Below are 15756 nucleotides of genomic sequence, written 5' to 3'. Positions count from 1 at the left end.
CATCTCTCTCTTTTCTTCTAAGAAAAATCCAGTTCTCAATATATTGGGAAAGTAAATCAGAAAACTCGAAAGATTTGCATGAAGGCTTTATGAGACAAGGGAAAGAGCGGAAGGAGGAGGGACAACGCGTGGCGTGGGTTAGGGACATCACGATGGCATGGGTGAGGGATTCACTTTGAGCCGCACAATTTTACGTGAACGGTTTGAGATTATTGGTCCGAAAGTCCGGAGAGGATCTAGTTCCCATATAATAGAGGCCATCACTTCACTATGGATTGTTTACGTGACAAATTAAATAAATAAAAACAGAAAGAGAAATACGCCAATTATAAAACTAAAATATCTGTAAAATATATCGTTGAGGTTTGAAAACTAGTAGTTGGGAGGGGGCACTCGGTCCACCCAAAAAATAGCATGCAGGTGAACAGAGACAGACAGACCATTTCAAATTAGAGGTCAGAAACTTGTACGTTGGACTTTAGATTAATAAAACCAAATTGTTAATTACTTATGCCATCACTATACGAATATACATTAATTAGTGGTGAACACAGGTATTGTCCATGTTTCGGTTTATTCCATTATATTATGTGTTAATCCACATGTTTATTGATATGTAAAATACCATAAAATTAAATAAAATTAAAAACATAATAATACAATGTCATGCTACTCTCTGCTGTTGCAATTGTATTATTTTCTTTCGTGAACTTTCAGTTTGTATCTCACATGGTATAAATTTATTAAACTTTGTTCATTGACTGTTATCGTTTGTTCCGCAATATAAATGTGATATTGGTAATATGTTACATATTGACGACATACAAGTGTCTTGTACTTAATGGGTGACAAGTTAATAGATGAAGTGCGAATTGGGTGATGTGAGTTGCAAAACGGAAGTTTGGAGGGAAACGAGATACAGTTGCGAAAGTAAGTGTGAACTGATACCTTCGTGATAATTCAGAGTGCGGTATAATAATTTAGCAATTGGTAAAGCAATGTTAATTGTGTGTGCATCAAATTTTATATTAGTATAAGTTTTAAGTCGTGTAACGTCTTACCTATGCAAATACGTACTTACATGTTTGCATGAAATGAGAGAGAGAAGAGAGATAACGAGTGAAGGCAATACAAAATGGTGGACCAAATTTTGAAGAGGAAAATTAAAAAAACAAGACTTCGCTGTTGAAATTTTAGCAGGAGGTTCTGCTTATACCCAATTTCTGGTAGACACGTATATAAATTTTGATTTTTTTAATCAAAATTTGAATACGTGTCCATTTGAAATTGGATGTAAGTAGGAATTCTTGCTGAAATGTTCAATTAAAACTTGATTTTTAATCAAAATTTGAATACATATCCATCCGAAATTGGATGTAAGCAGGAATTATTGCTGAAATGCTCAATTAAAACTTGAATACGTGTCCATCTAAAATTAGGTGTAATCAGAAATTCCTGCTGAAATGTTCAGCAGCGAAGTTAATTCCAAATTAAAAAAAAAAAAAAGGGAATGGGTCACGCTGCAGCAACAGGTCAGCCAATAAACCAAGTCCAGTCAATAATTTCCAAATCTGACCCCTTCTTCCCTTTTCAGTTTTCGGCGGTCTCCATATATATACCCACTACGTCTCACCCTCTTCCTCCATTCCCAACTCTCTCCTCTCCTCCTCCTCCTCCGAACTGAAAACCCACCTCAGATAATCTGCTCTCAACACTTTAACAAAACACAGCACCCCAACCAATCAAATGGCTTCCCTCCAAACTTCATCTCTCCTCTTCTCTTCTCCCTCACGTTGTTCTTCCTCCAACAGAACCATAAATGCCGCCATTCATGTCCCCAAGCTCCCAAGAGTCCGCTTCACTGTCCCCAAACAAACGACGCAGCTCGTCCTCGAAGGCCTCCAGTTGAAGGAACAAGTTCTGAAACACGAAAACATCGATTTGTATAATAACAATCAGTCTGCAGCAGCAGCAACTCCTACAGCTTCCACAGCTCAGCTCTACGCGCTCTTAGAGGCGGTGGCGGACAGAGTGGAGATGCACGCAAACATTGGCGAGCAGCGCAATAACTGGAACGCACTCTTACTTAGCTCTATCAACATGATCACTCTCTCCGCTTCCCTCATGGCGGGAGTTAATGCAGCTGCTGGAACGTCCGTTTTGGCATTGAACATTTCATCGGCTATTTTGTTTTCCGCAGCCACCGGAATGCTGCTTATCATGAACAAGATCCAGCCTTCACAGCTCGCCGAGGAGCAGCGCAACGCTACGAGGTTGTTCAGGCAGCTCCAGAGTGAAATTGAGACGGTGTTTGCTCTTCGTGATCCTACTGAGAAAGATGTGAAGGAGACAATGGAGAAGGTTTTGGTTCTTGACAAAGCTTACCCTCTTCCGTTACTTGGTGCCATGCTCGAAAAATTCCCCAAAAAATTTGAGCCGGCTGTTTGGTGGCCTAGAAATGTTGTTCAATCCCAAAATCCAAGGAAACTGAAATCCCAGAAGGGAAAGAATGTGAATGGATGGAGTGAAGAACTTGAAAGTGAAATGAGAGAAATTATTCAAGTTGTGAAGAGCAAAGACATTGAAGACTATGAGAGATTAGGGAGCTTGGTTCTAAAGATCAACAAGATTTTGGCAGTTTCGGGCCCTGTGCTTACTGGGATTGCGGCTGTTGGATCCGCTTTTGTAGGCCATGGATCAGCCACTGCCGCGGTTGCAGCAGTGGCTGCAGGCTCGTTGGCTAGCGCAGTGAATGCTTTTCAGCACGGCGGGCAAGTAGGGATGGTATTTGAGATGTATAGAAACTGCGCCGGCTTCTTCAACAAGTTAGAAGATTCAATTGAAGCAGCACTTGGAGAACAAGACTTGGAGAAGAGAGAAAATGGGGGGATTTTCGAAATGAAGGTTGCAATGCAGATGGGAAGAAGCTTGGAGCAGCTCAGAGAACTTGCATCGAAATCAGCTTTGTATCGTTCGAATGGAGAACCCATAGACGAATTCGGCTGCAAGCTTTTCTAAGTAGTTCATCAGATTTGTACAAACAGAAAGAAAGGAAAAATTCTTTGATTTCTTTTAGTTACTTCTAGAATTTAGCAATTCATTTGATTCTTTGTACAATGGTGTAACATACAAAATCTAATATTAACACTCAAATTTTCACACTACAATTTGTTTCTTAATTCGTCTAATTAAGCTTTGTTTGGCGTCAAACAACCCGGCTTTGCGCTTAATTAGTGTTATTGACTTTTTAAACATAATTTTCATGCCCTAGTTGGGGGAGGAAGTTCTGAGTTCTGATCATGCTTACCAGAAAACTGCCTAGATTGGATGGCTTAGATTTGACCTGAAATGTTGACTTTGGGGCACTGCCTTACCTTTGATTTGTTGACTTTGATAAGCGATATTCGGGTCAAAATAATCTCCTAAAAGTTATGTTTCCTTTTGGTCAAAACAAAAATAATATCATTATGTTAATTTTGAATCGGATCCTTTTTGCAAGGATCTCGGGAATCCGTCAATTTTGTCTGTTCATTATATATCGTGCAATTTAAAATTATTTAAAATTAAACATAAAAAATATTTGACAAAAACTGACTACATAGTGTACGATGAACTGACACGATTTACAAATACTCAAGATTCTCACCAAAATGATTCGGAGAGGATCCTGTTGGGTTAATTTTAGCTGTGAAACAGTAAATAACTACAGAAAAAGTTCATCCATGTCGGCAAGAAGAATCTGAATTCAGATCTTCTTCAGACCTCGCAGTCAGAGCCGACGGACCAAGTAATTCGGACCGTCTAAGTGAGGAAGAGCGAGATTCGAACTTTTAGTTTGTTGGAGGTGGATCAGTAGGATGGGGTAATGGGAGTCATAGGATTTAAAATGACTGGTATAGATTTCTTGGTCCCTTGGCTCCCGAATGCGAGATCCAAAGAGGATCTCGATTCGAAGAATCTACCATGTAAATATGTTACCTTGAAGAAAAAAAAATGTATGCCATTTCATTCCAGATTCATAAGCAAGTAGAGAATGGAAATTAGCATTGACAGAAACAGTCAAGTTTTATCAAGAAATCAAAAGGGAAACCGATTAGAAACCCGATGATGATGTACCACGCTTGAATTATGATGGCTTGTAGTATTTTGTAGGTACGAAAGGCATTTTCGTGACAGCTCCATCATAAGCCTTTCCTCGGACAATGATCTTAACTTTGGTTCCGGCCTTGTGTGATCCAGACTTCACGTACCCCATCGCTATGTTTTTCTTCAGGCAAGGGCTAAATCCTCCACTTGTGACTTCCCCAATGGTTTCACCTTTCTCGTTCTGAATCTCGCTGTGGCTTCTAGCAGGTGGACCTGATGAGATGAAACCAGCACGTCGGATTTTAGGACCTTCCTCGAGTTGCTTGAGTATTACCTCAGCGCCAAGAAAGCCGCCCTCTGCCCTTCTTCTCTTCCCTATGGCCCATGTGAGTCCAGCCTCCACAGGTGTTGTGTGTTGCTCCATATCATTGCCATATAAACACAACCCAGCTTCCAGTCGGAGACTGTCACGAGCACCCAGACCTGTCAGCCTCACCTTCCCCTCGGATTTCTCCAAGATTGCCTTGGCAAGATCCACTGCATTCTCATCAGGAACCGAGATTTCAAATCCATCTTCACCGGTGTACCTAAAATTCTCAGTGAAAAAGTGCAATCCAACGTCAATCACAGCTCGCTCCAACAAAACAGTAGAAATGGCAAATTCTTATATCAACAAAGAAGAGCACATAACATAAGAAAATTGCTTCACCCATCATCTTCAATGATTTTCTTAATGATTATATGAATGCATACGGGGCAAATAGAAATGACTAACTAGAGTCTGAGCACCCACAAAAAAACCATAAAATGATATAAACCAAGGGTCATCAGCTGAATTCGCAGATGGCAACGTCGCAATAATCCCCACACTGTGCAAAGTAAATTGCTTGCTTTGGGGAAAACCACAAAAGAGATGGGAGGAAACATACCCAGTCCTTGTGAGAAAGCAGTGTGCACCATTGATATCCAAAATTCGGAACTCTCCAAAATATAACTTGCTCAAATCCTCTTTTGTCAAGTGTTGAAGGGTTGGGGCAGCAAGAGGACCCTGCTCGAAAAAAGGGAAAAAAAAAACTCTTAGTGTTACTCTCAAGGAATATTTTGATCAGCTATTGAATCAAAATCAAACCGTGTCCAGCTGTGAGCCTACTTCATTATCATAACTGCAGCAGTTTTAACTGATCGAACTATTGGTCAAATCAATACAAATAAGTTTCAATTGAACCAAACAACCTATCTTCTAATTGCAGCTTGAATTTCTTTTAAACTGAATTTTTTTTATGTAAGAGAAAAGGAGCAGTAACTGAATCAGACAATTACAAATTCAAATGCAGTTGAATCAGACAATTTCCAGTATGCAACACCACAATCACACACGCCAATTCTATCAAATGGGCAAGTGAATATCTCGAGAACACGAGTATATGAAAGATTCAGTAACATAACAATATGAATCAACAAAGAAGAGTGAATATTTGAATCAAAGGATTGACCTGGAGAGCTAGAAGGGATCTCTCATCGTGGATGTGCCACAAGACATCTCCCCCTTTAGCCTTGAATGCCTTCATATGCTCTTCAATGTGAGCAAGATCTTTATCCCTACATCCAGCATTCACCACCAGGTATATGTGGTCGTCAGTAACCTTGGTAATCACAGAGTCATCAATTGCCCCTCCCTTCTCATTTGTAAAGACAGTGAGTGTCCCCGTTCCAGGGGCAAGCGAAGCAACATCAGCAATGACAAGCTTTTCAAGGAAAGAAATGGAATCCTTCCCCTTAAGGCTCAGCCCACACATATGGGAGACATCAAACAGACTACCATTCTGCCTGCAGTTTATGGTGGAATCGATGATTGAGTCCTTGTACTGAATAGGCATTCCCCATCCAGCGAAAGGCACCATCTTAGCGCCATTTGCAACATGGAAGTCATAGAGGACTGTCTTTTTTAGCTCAGCTTCTGAGGCAAAGTATCGACGAGCTACAGCCTTCTTATCACCCTGTGAAATACGCCGGGTGATTGACTGGCCAAGTTGCCACAAACCCGCTCCTCTCATCTTAGCAGAAATATCTGAGACACATAATCAATCATAGTGACTTTTAGGTTCGTGTTACAAAATCGAGATAGGTCTGCTTTACTAGAAATGATATGCCTCCATAACTTGTCCTACAAACCAAACATATCCTAAACGGGCACCAAAAGTTCAAGCCAAACCCCCATAACTCAAAAACAACAACAATCACCACTCGGTTAAACTTTGTCGTCACTAGTTGCTGCGACGAAGAAAGTAACCAGAGATAAATCGATCGAAAATGTTGCATTGGATTGCATTTCATACAAGTTTTGTTAGTGTGGTTTCATACAAGTTACGTACCAAATTTTTGAACTTGGAAGTCGAAGGTCATCCAAATGGTATAAAAACACAGAGGAATTGATCAAGCAGGTCTCTTTACAATACAATTTTTAAACTTTGCATTTGAGAATCCACCAAGGCAACATAACAAGTTTTAAACCACTGAAAAAATGCTAGAAATCAATCAGATTCTATTACAAAAACAAAAAAACAATTGAATCTCACACAGATCTCCTAATCTCACATTATCTAATCTGGAGAGGGAGAGAGAGAGAGAGAGAGAGGCATCCAATAAAACATTCCCAGAAAAACATACCCAATGAGATGCAATTACAGAACATGAAGAGAGAGAGAGAATAAGAAACTCACATGCTGAGATGGGTTATCTTCTACGTTATCTGTAGTTCTTCAGAAACAAGCAAATCTAAGACTGAGAGCCCAAAAGAGCATCTCCAAACTCAGAAAATGGTGGGTTTTATATATTTCTGAGTGAAAGTACGAGATAGTCAGAGACAGAGAAATTAAAATATAAAGGAAATAACGAAAAAAATGAAAAGGGTTGGTGGGAGGGTATGTAGGTAGTGGGTGGAGGAGGGTTTTCCTTCCTAATCGAAATCGAGACAGCACGCCATCGTTAGTGAGTGGTGATATCACAACCCGACAAAATAAACCCCAATCCCCTTGTATTCTACGATCATATGGCTTTCTTCACTCGCTCTGTGGGTCGGATTCGGGTTTTGCCCGTTTTATATTCCTGTTGTGTTCATGTAAACTTAGGGTCCATGACCCGCAATGTTGATTTTCGACTAATGCTTGTATTAGGAAATTTAATTACAATAAGAATGTAAAAGATAATAGAAGTGTTCAACTTGTAACTCTTTATGTTTAAGATGATTTTCTAAATAAGAGATTTTATTATTCTTCAAGTGCACTGCGTTTTCAAATCGTATCAATTTATGTTTTCTTTATTTAACCGTATAAATCAACATTTAATTGATGATGTGGTAATTGGGTTGCATGTTTCTAAGATGAGTAGGTTTCAATGGAGATAGAAATTGATGAATAGTTATCGTTTTGGGGTGTAGAAGAGAAGTCAAAACTCCACAAGTCATTTAGTTTTATGCGGTAAGTGTAACTTCTATGTCAACTCATAAGGAAATTACATGCAATGCTAGCTAGTCATCAATTTTACGACGAATCAAACAATTGTACAACATGTAGACATGAGTTAATATAATTTGGAAATCTCATGGTGTGATGTGAAAAAATAGGAACCTCATGAGACATTGTGATTCTCTAATACAAAGTCTCACATACAATAGCAAGGACATATATTAAAGAGTGTAAACAATTGTACGTTTTGTGTAACTCCAAGATCAATCTCATTTAATATTGCCATAAGAAAACAAAAAATAAGAACAAAACATGGAAAATTCAAATTGGATAACTTAATTAATTATTCCATATCTAGTACACCAACCATGTATACATAGTACACTCAAGGCGATCCACCATCAGCTCCTTTCACTTCGACCACCCCTGTTCCAGCTGCAGCTCCAGCCCCAGCTCCAGCTCCGGATTCAGCCCCCGATGCAGCTCCGGTGCCAACACCAACGCCGTCACCATAGCCTACTCCTACTCCACTTCCGAACCCACCACCAAAACCAACTCCTTGACCGTATGGATATCCATAACCAGGAAACTTGTGATGGAAAAATGCATACGTCTTTTCATCATCTAATTTAAATGCACCGCCGACGCTACCCTTGTTGTTCATTGCAACGTCCCTCCCAGCCTCCGTGGTGCTACTGAGTGTAGCTAAAGCACCCAAAAGCACCAACATGATCAAAACCTTAGCAGCAGCCATGATCTCAAGCTATCAGTTCTTAGGTGAGGAGTAATAAGTAAGCTAAAGATTTGTGTGTATTCGATTTGGGACATTTCACTTCAGGTTGGGCGACTGAATTTATAGGTTGAAGAGCAAGACTAGAGAAGATGGAGGTTGAAATTAGGGAGATCCACTTCATGTACGTGAGTAACCTATATTTGTGGTTTATCAGCAAAACAACAACCCCACGTATTGTTAGTGTGTTTGCATGAGAATTGGATGTTTTCTTTCCATTTCTAACCTCTATTATATCTAATGGAGTTGAGAGAGGTTATTGAATTTGTATCACACGTGGTTTGAAAGTCAAATGTAAAATCACACCATCGACATTGCACGTTTTGTGACATTAATTTGTAATGAAAATTTTCAAGTCATGTCGCTTGCACAAAACTATTTGTGGATCACCACACTACAAAAAAAATTGACACAATAACTGCTGATATTAGTTGTACAAATAAGGTGCATAAAAGCATATAAGTGGCTAATTGGGTTATTAGCCACTCATGCCTTTCACTCACTCCATTTCGTACAGTTAAATGTTAATGCTAGTGTCAATTTAAGGCATCCGGTCGTTAATCTAATTGCACATGAAGCATAGATTGGAGGAGAATACTGAAAAAGAGGTACTAATTAACTCTAGAATCACTTTTTTCAAGTTTCTACATTGTCTGCATAAAGATGTGCATGATGATTTTAAGTACCAAGAGTGAGCTCAAGAGAGACATCATTCGCATCTGAATTCCCAGCTGCTTTGCTGAACCTCAACAGCTCACGAGAGGCCTTCGATGATGATGCGTTGAGTGATAGAGACATTATTCTTGCATCATATTCGCTTTTGGTACTGCCTAAATCTTCCAATTCTTTATGATTGCTCTCCTGAAAATTCAGACATATGGAATGGAATATTAAAGGACTGTTCAGAGCCAGAATGTCATAGGAGGGGGAGAGAGAGAGTACTTGTCCAATATTATCAGTGCATCTTTTGAGTAGATCATTGTCTACGATGAAAGAACTTGGTGCTTGATAGGGTAGTACTAATGGCTTCGTTTCATCCTTCCTGTAAAAATCATGAATATAAATCTCACATAACTAATAATGTTAATTAGGGAGATAAAACATAATTAATTAATTTACAATTACCTTTTCGCCAGAGGGCTGGTGTTCTTGGTATCAAGGCCTTCAATGTAAACAGGTTGAGCAATATTGATTGGCTTTAAGAAGTTTGAGTTGTTTGAGTGCTCAGAGACCTGTAACATACCATTCTTCTGTGCTGCCAAAGCAGCTGCTGCAACAAAATGTCAATTTAATTATTGGCTAGAGCTTGAGAACTATGGTATTTTTTATGATTGCACATTTTTTAAAATGAAAAATAGAGAAGGAGAAAAAAACAAGAGACTTATGTTGTAATTAAATCAATTAGGTCTTCTTGAATTTTGAATATTCTTGAAGGTACCAAATTATCATAGAAAAATCTTACACATATTATTCCTAGGAATTACAAATCCAGAGAAATTGTGAGTAAATCAGCTATATATATTTATATATTCACATCTCATACAAAAATACTTTATGTTGCTGTATATAATACATGATGAAGGGAATATATAATACATAATATATATATATATATATATTGTGCAATAAAATTAAATGACCAAAATAATTATGAAAATTAGTCAAGAGTGAAAAGGAGCGAGGGCATGCATGTATGTACATGTGTACCTTGTATGCCTTGCTCATGCTTCATACTCCTGTACATCTGTACATCGTCAAAAACCTCAACGTTAGAAAGAATGAAAAAAGAAATTTCGAAGTTAGCTATTCCCTCTCCAAAATAAATAAGTAGAAAATACCAAATTAACAAGAGAGATTATTTTACGCTTAACAAGATCTAGCTATCTAGCTAGATCGCCAATTACCTGAAGATGGCTTTTAACGTGTGATATGTTAAGGCCTTTCACATTCATGATCTGTAAAACCATCTTTGGGGTGGCTCCTGTAATTAATTAAACACAAAAATAACATTTTAATAAAACTTTACTCTATATATAGGCTATGTGTGTGTTTGTGTGTGTATATATCCGTGTGTGTAGGGAAAGAAGCTAAAATTACTTTGTTCTCCGCCAAGCCTTTCAACTGCATGCACAAAACAGCGGTGAAGATCAGGCGTCCAACGAAGCCGAGGCATTCTGGACCGAACATAAGGTCTCACCGGAGTCGATGATGACAGGGATGATTTCGACAGGCTGCCGATCATCTGACGATGACGGGCGGCGGCCGGAAAATGATGGTGGTAGCCGTGGACTACTAGATGCTTCCCTTGAGCTGTGCTTCTATTAGGAGTAACACCATCACCGTCGTCAAATGATGACGTGTGGGGTTTCTGATCAACATTGTCAACAGAAGAAGAGGGAGACCTCTTAAGAAATGAGGAGCTCTGGTGACGGTGATCATCTCCTTCAATCCTCTCCATTGCCTGATCTTTCATGTTGTAGAGAGAGAGAGCTAGCTATATACGAGATGGGGTCTCAGGGAATATATATGAATACAAAGATGACCAGTTGGACTCTGTTGCTGAAATGTGTCTTCTAGTGGCAGCTTTTCTCTGGTTCAAAGGGACACAAAATTTTTAGTCCTTAGAGTCTCAATTGGAAAAAAGGAAAAAAAAAATACGCCCACAGAGAATTTCAGACTTTGCAGTCCTGCGCAGGTTGTGGTTTTATGTTGCCTTCATGATTGGGTGAAAATGAAAGGTGAAATGTGAAAAAACCATATATAATATAATTCAATCTTAAAGTTCTTGGTGATATAATTTTTCTTGATTGAGTAACTACCTAGATAACACATTCTCTGGGTCTTTTTACACATTATAACTTGGTAAAAATACAAGGAAAACCATTATTTATAGGTTTCTGGAGCTGCCCAGCAATATATATTTAAAACAAAAGAAATTTTTCAGTATGTCGAGAACACAACTCGATATACAAAGTGTAATAATACAAGTAGTTGAATACTTGAAAAAAAAAAAAAAAACTTTCAAAACACTTGTTGTATCATACTGTATTATCCTAAAACAGAAATGATTAAAAAGTAGAGTCAAGTCAATATATAATATAAATATGTGAATAGAATACACAATATGGTATGGGAATCAACAAAGCCAACGTACGTTATAACAAGAAAAATAAATCGGGGTTGACAAGAAAACAAAGGAATGGCAGACATCCGTTATAACTTGTATGTATGAATCTAATGGGTGACATAAGCAATTGCATCTTCAAAGGGAAACATATACCAAACCACCCAATAAGTTTTCAAACCTCTCCGTCCTCAATCCTCACCAGTCAAGTGATAGCAAATTTTGATAAGGTGCTTTAATTTGGGGTGACTTTTATATCGGGCAAGATTAATGTGAAATTGGATAATGCGAGGAAAAAATTTAATGAGATTGACTGATTAGAATAACTCTTATAACGTGTAAGATTAACGTGAAATTGAATAAAAAAAGTAAAAAACTCTCACGATAATAAAAGATGTCATACTAATAACGTGGTCGGAATTCCTACCCATGTATACTCTGAGTCAAGCCCCCTCTCCCGAATTCCTGCCGACAAAGACTTTCACTCCTTCACAAAGTCACACAGATATTTCTTCAACTAATTAATTAATGGACGACTCAAAGTCTCTCAATTCTGAAACGCAAGCAAAAGGATGGAACCTAAACCTCATTCACACACAAAGCACGCCATAGAAATAGATGAACACAAAATAATGAATAAGCTTGAGAGGAGGAAGAGAGAGAGAGAGAGAGAGAGAGAGAGAGAGGGAGGGAGAGAAATAATATTGAAAGTCGAAACGTAGACATGCTTCGCATGTCGGGCATTGCTAGCAGGTGGACACGTCGGGGATGAAAACGTCATTTAATGGGGGTTATGTAAGCACATCTGCATTGCATGCAGAGTGCAGTTAGGGTTGTGAAATTTGGATGGAATTAATTAAAAGATTTCTTTAATTTATTTATTTGAATTTATTTGTTTGGAACACAGACAAAATGGCTGAAACAAAATTCATGACATGGCTGGAACGTGGCCTCCATGGCCATACTCGTTCAGTAACAGCATCCAAAAGAAGGAGAAGGCGGTTTCAAATTTGGAAGAATACTCTCTCTCTCTCTCTCTCTCATCATAGTGTTTTTGTGGCAGTGTCATACATTGGCAGAGCCGCAGAAGCATGGACGTTAAGTGTTGTGTGACATCCTAAGCAATTAAAGCCATTTTTTCTTCTTCTTTTTATTCTTTAAAAATAATAAATAAAGAGTTTTTCTTTGGTAAATGTATAAATAAAGAGGGATGTGATATCTACCCATCCTTTTTTACTTTTTCACACACCTTTCTAATTTTGGACCGTCGGATCGGATGAAATGAAGAAAATCAACGGACATAAATTAACAAGGGTGTGAGAGAAGTAAAAAGAGGTGGGTAGATATAGCACATCCCAATAAAGAAATGTTTGGTTAAGTTAAGTAAGCAAAACGAATAATGATGGTGGAATGTAAGGCTAGGTTCGGTTCAAATCGGTTCGATTTTTTGGTAACATTAAAATTGAACTGAAATTTCAGTTCGGTTCGGTTCCATTTTTTGTTTGTTCCGTTTTTTCAGTTTGGTTTCGGTTTTTTTTTTTTTTTTTTTTTCAAAAAATGAAAAAAATTGAAATCTAAAATTTTAACATCTCCAACACAATCATAACAAGATCGAAATCGAACTGAAATTTCAGTTCGGTTCGGTTTCATTTTTTTTTTGTTTCGTTTATTCAGTTCGGTTTCAATTTTTTTTTTTCTTCAAAAAATGAAAAAAATGAAAATCTAAAATTTTAACATCTCCAACACAATCATAACATAAGCATATTTAACGCTTGACGAGAGATGATGGTTGGGACCTTGTACCAAGATATGCTATAAACACATTTAACGTTTGACGAGAGATGAAAATGCTGAAAATGAAACTGAAAGGATGATGCTGCAGAGAAAGAACCACTGCAAATGCATCATGGCTATAGGAAAAGTTTAAATTGGATCCTTTCAGAAGGTAGACATATCCCAAAGGTCATACTGAATCGTATAATATCAATAACGCACTACCAAATGATTGAGATGGTAGGAAGAATCTACTCCCAGAAATAATGCTACAGAGAAATGATACATTCAAATCAATGCACATGCGTGTCAGAGAAAGTATGGCAGAGGATGTCATCTCCTTATTATATGCTTAAGAAAAATAATGCTGTAGATCTATATATGGTTCTATACACGCTTAAGAGAAATAATACAACTTATGTTACAATTTAAATAGATAATTAAATTTAAAAAATTAATTTAATTAAGGGAAAATTAGAATCTCCTACACTTTTCTAATACTCTTTATATTAAACATTGGTTCTATTTTGAAATTTGATTAGGACGCCTAAACAATAGCCATTTCAGCATTTTTATATTTTTTTAGATTACATGTAATTATTGTGTCTTTTTAATTTAAAATGTTAATTATTAAATTCCATATATAACCTTTTAGGTTGATATATTTCTGGACTTTTTTTTTAGGAAGCCAATTTCTTCTCCCACGTTTGAGCCGTATGGTTTCTTCTCCCAATTCTCATTTTTGAATTTTGAATGGACTTATCCATTTCAATTTGCGGTTGTTTTCACTGTTTTATATTGATATCATGTGAGATAATTGGACGTATTTTCTATTTTCGGAGGCTTGATGTCACATCCCGGCCCGGGGCGAATCACTTCCCGGGCCCGCTCCACCACCGTAGCACGATATTGTCCGCTTTGGGCTTACCATTCCCTCACGGTTTTGTTTTTGGGAACTCACGAGCAACTTCCCAGTGGGTCACCCATCATGGGATTGCTCTCGCGCGCTACTCGCTTAACTTCGGAGTTCCCATGGAACCCGAAGCCAGTGAGCTCCCAAAAGGCCTCGTGCTAGGTAGGGATAGGAATATACATTTAAGGATCACTCCCCTGGGCGATGTGGGATGTCACAATCCACACCCCTTAGGGGCCCGACGTCCTCGTCGGCACACCACGACCAGGGTTAGGCTCTGATACCAAACTGACACACCCCGACCGAGATCAGGGCGTGACGGCCAGCACGCCCTGATCTCGTTCGAGGTGTGTCACTTGAGACTGGTACGTTCAGATAATATATTTAAACATATTGCATACGCACCAAGACAATATATGAAGTAACGTACCAAATATGTTTTTTTAAATAAATATAAACGTAGCAAAATAATATATAAATGTACCAAATACATACAAAAAAGAAATATGAATGTACCAAATACGTACCAAAAAGATATATAAAGTAACGTATCAAATATGTACGAAGGAAAAATATATGTTTAATCTAGGGGAAATATATGTACCAAATATGTTTTTTTTAAAATAAATATAAACGTACCAAATACATACAAAAAAAGAAAACAAACATACCAAATATGTATTAAGAAGATATATTAAGTAACGTATCAAATATGTACCAAGAAGAAATCTACATTTCATGTGTAATTTGAAAGACTTTTTATTAAAATTTAATACTACAATATTTATCTATAAGATTTTAGGAGTTTTGAGATATTATCTAAAAAAAATTAAAGGGTATATTAAATATAATGGCAAGTCGCATTCATGTGTATTTTGAAAGACTTTTTATTAGAATTAAATTCTACAATATTTATCTACAAGATTTTAGGAGTTTTCAGGTAATATCTAAAAAAATTAAAAGGTATATTTATATAATGGCAAGTTGGGTAATTTAAATTATAAAAAAGGCTACTTCTAATCCATGTGGCACTTAAATTGTAGGATGTTTAATCAAAACTCTAAAAGGCATAAATGTTTAATCTCAAAATTTTAAAACCTAGGCATCTGTATCAAAACCTCCCTTTAATTAATTCGGTTTGGTTAGATTTCTAGACCATTGAAACCGAAACCGAACCAAAAGAATTAGGTTTGGTTCGGTTTTTTCAATTCGGTTTTCAATTTTTTTTAGTTTCGGTTTTTCGAACCCACCCCTAGTGGAATGAATGAATGACTAACAAAGTAGCAAACCAAACTTTGTCACACAGCGAGGAGACTCAACAGGCCAGGGCCCCAACCAAAGCATAAACATATAGAAGCTGTGTTTCGACCCAAAAAAAAAAAAAAAAAAAAAAAACCATATAGAAGCTGAGTGTCGATGCTACTGCATTGCCTTGGTTGCATTTAGGGTTAGGGTTTACCGCCCATGCTGGTATTTGGTTATCTTTTCTTTTTCATGGGGAGAAATTTAGTAATAATTATGCCCCTTGAATTCATGATATCCATTCCATTTGCTCTGTGGACTTTGAATCTTGTTATTAGTTCACATAACTTTTTATAATGTATCA

At 37.5% G+C, this 15756-nt stretch overlaps 5 protein-coding genes across 5 annotated transcripts; 1 reads left to right on the top strand and 4 right to left on the bottom strand.

Moving 5' to 3' along the window:
• The first annotated feature begins 1487 nt into the window (after positions 1 to 1487).
• LOC103948305 (probable F-box protein At4g22030) lies at positions 1488 to 3161 on the top strand. The gene has a single exon (XM_009359313.3). It carries the CDS (start codon positions 1747 to 1749, stop codon positions 3016 to 3018), a length of 1272 nt encoding a protein of 423 aa, XP_009357588.2. The 5' UTR covers positions 1488 to 1746; the 3' UTR covers positions 3019 to 3161.
• An 818-nt stretch (positions 3162 to 3979) lies between these two features.
• On the bottom strand, positions 3980 to 7025 carry LOC103948196 (aminomethyltransferase, mitochondrial). The gene is made up of 4 exons (XM_009359194.3): positions 6807 to 7025; positions 5580 to 6154; positions 5016 to 5134; positions 3980 to 4673 (listed from the first exon to the last, which is right to left on the bottom strand). Exons 2-4 carry the CDS (start codon positions 6138 to 6140, stop codon positions 4127 to 4129), a joined length of 1227 nt encoding a protein of 408 aa, XP_009357469.2. The 5' UTR covers positions 6141 to 6154; positions 6807 to 7025; the 3' UTR covers positions 3980 to 4126.
• Positions 7026 to 7935: 910 nt separating this feature from the next.
• Positions 7936 to 8304, bottom strand: LOC103948304 (glycine-rich protein 5-like). The gene has a single exon (XM_009359312.2). The coding sequence runs from the start codon at positions 8302 to 8304 to the stop codon at positions 7936 to 7938; it is 369 nt and encodes a 122-aa protein (XP_009357587.2).
• A 532-nt stretch (positions 8305 to 8836) lies between these two features.
• On the bottom strand, positions 8837 to 9603 carry LOC103948195. Its single transcript, XM_018647684.2, has 3 exons — positions 9466 to 9603; positions 9283 to 9382; positions 8837 to 9201 (listed from the first exon to the last, which is right to left on the bottom strand). The coding sequence occupies exons 1-3, from the start codon at positions 9579 to 9581 to the stop codon at positions 9019 to 9021; spliced, it is 399 nt and encodes a 132-aa protein (XP_018503200.2). The 5' UTR covers positions 9582 to 9603; the 3' UTR covers positions 8837 to 9018.
• Positions 9604 to 9887: 284 nt separating this feature from the next.
• LOC125480321 (transcription repressor KAN1-like) lies at positions 9888 to 10983 on the bottom strand. Its single transcript, XM_048590990.1, has 3 exons — positions 10438 to 10983; positions 10245 to 10321; positions 9888 to 10084 (listed from the first exon to the last, which is right to left on the bottom strand). Exons 1-3 carry the CDS (start codon positions 10811 to 10813, stop codon positions 9998 to 10000), a joined length of 540 nt encoding a protein of 179 aa, XP_048446947.1. The 5' UTR covers positions 10814 to 10983; the 3' UTR covers positions 9888 to 9997.
• Positions 10984 to 15756: the final 4773 nt, after the last annotated feature.

This window comes from the organism of the source record quoted next, unplaced genomic scaffold, assembly GCF_019419815.1.
Source record: "Pyrus x bretschneideri cultivar Hongxiangsu unplaced genomic scaffold, Pyrus_bretschneideri_v1 Contig33, whole genome shotgun sequence".
NCBI lineage: Eukaryota > Viridiplantae > Streptophyta > Magnoliopsida > Rosales > Rosaceae > Pyrus > Pyrus x bretschneideri.
The sequence above is the reverse complement of the archived record's forward strand: the minus strand, read 5'-3'. Positions and strand labels throughout refer to the sequence as shown.

Coding starts and splice junctions, on each gene's coding strand:
- LOC103948305 (XM_009359313.3), top strand. CDS start 1,747: ATGGCTTCCCTCCAAACTTCATCTCTCCTCTTCTCTTCTCCCTCACGT.
- LOC103948196 (XM_009359194.3), bottom strand. CDS start 6,140: ATGAGAGGAGCGGGTTTGTGGCAACTTGGCCAGTCAATCACCCGGCGT. Junction 5,135..5,579: donor GATCCCTTCTAGCTCTCCAG/GTCAATCCTTTG, acceptor TTTTTCGAGCAG/GGTCCTCTTGCTGCCCCAAC. Junction 4,674..5,015: donor TGCTTTCTCACAAGGACTGG/GTATGTTTCCTC, acceptor TGAGAATTTTAG/GTACACCGGTGAAGATGGAT.
- LOC103948304 (XM_009359312.2), bottom strand. CDS start 8,304: ATGGCTGCTGCTAAGGTTTTGATCATGTTGGTGCTTTTGGGTGCTTTA.
- LOC103948195 (XM_018647684.2), bottom strand. CDS start 9,581: ATGTTACAGGTCTCTGAGCACTCAAACAACTCAAACTTCTTAAAGCCA. Junction 9,383..9,465: donor ACCAGCCCTCTGGCGAAAAG/GTAATTGTAAAT, acceptor TGATTTTTACAG/GAAGGATGAAACGAAGCCAT. Junction 9,202..9,282: donor GCACTGATAATATTGGACAA/GTACTCTCTCTC, acceptor CTGAATTTTCAG/GAGAGCAATCATAAAGAATT.
- LOC125480321 (XM_048590990.1), bottom strand. CDS start 10,813: ATGAAAGATCAGGCAATGGAGAGGATTGAAGGAGATGATCACCGTCAC. Junction 10,322..10,437: donor AAGGCTTGGCGGAGAACAAA/GTAATTTTAGCT, acceptor AATTAATTACAG/GAGCCACCCCAAAGATGGTT. Junction 10,085..10,244: donor ACGTTAAAAGCCATCTTCAG/GTAATTGGCGAT, acceptor GACGATGTACAG/ATGTACAGGAGTATGAAGCA.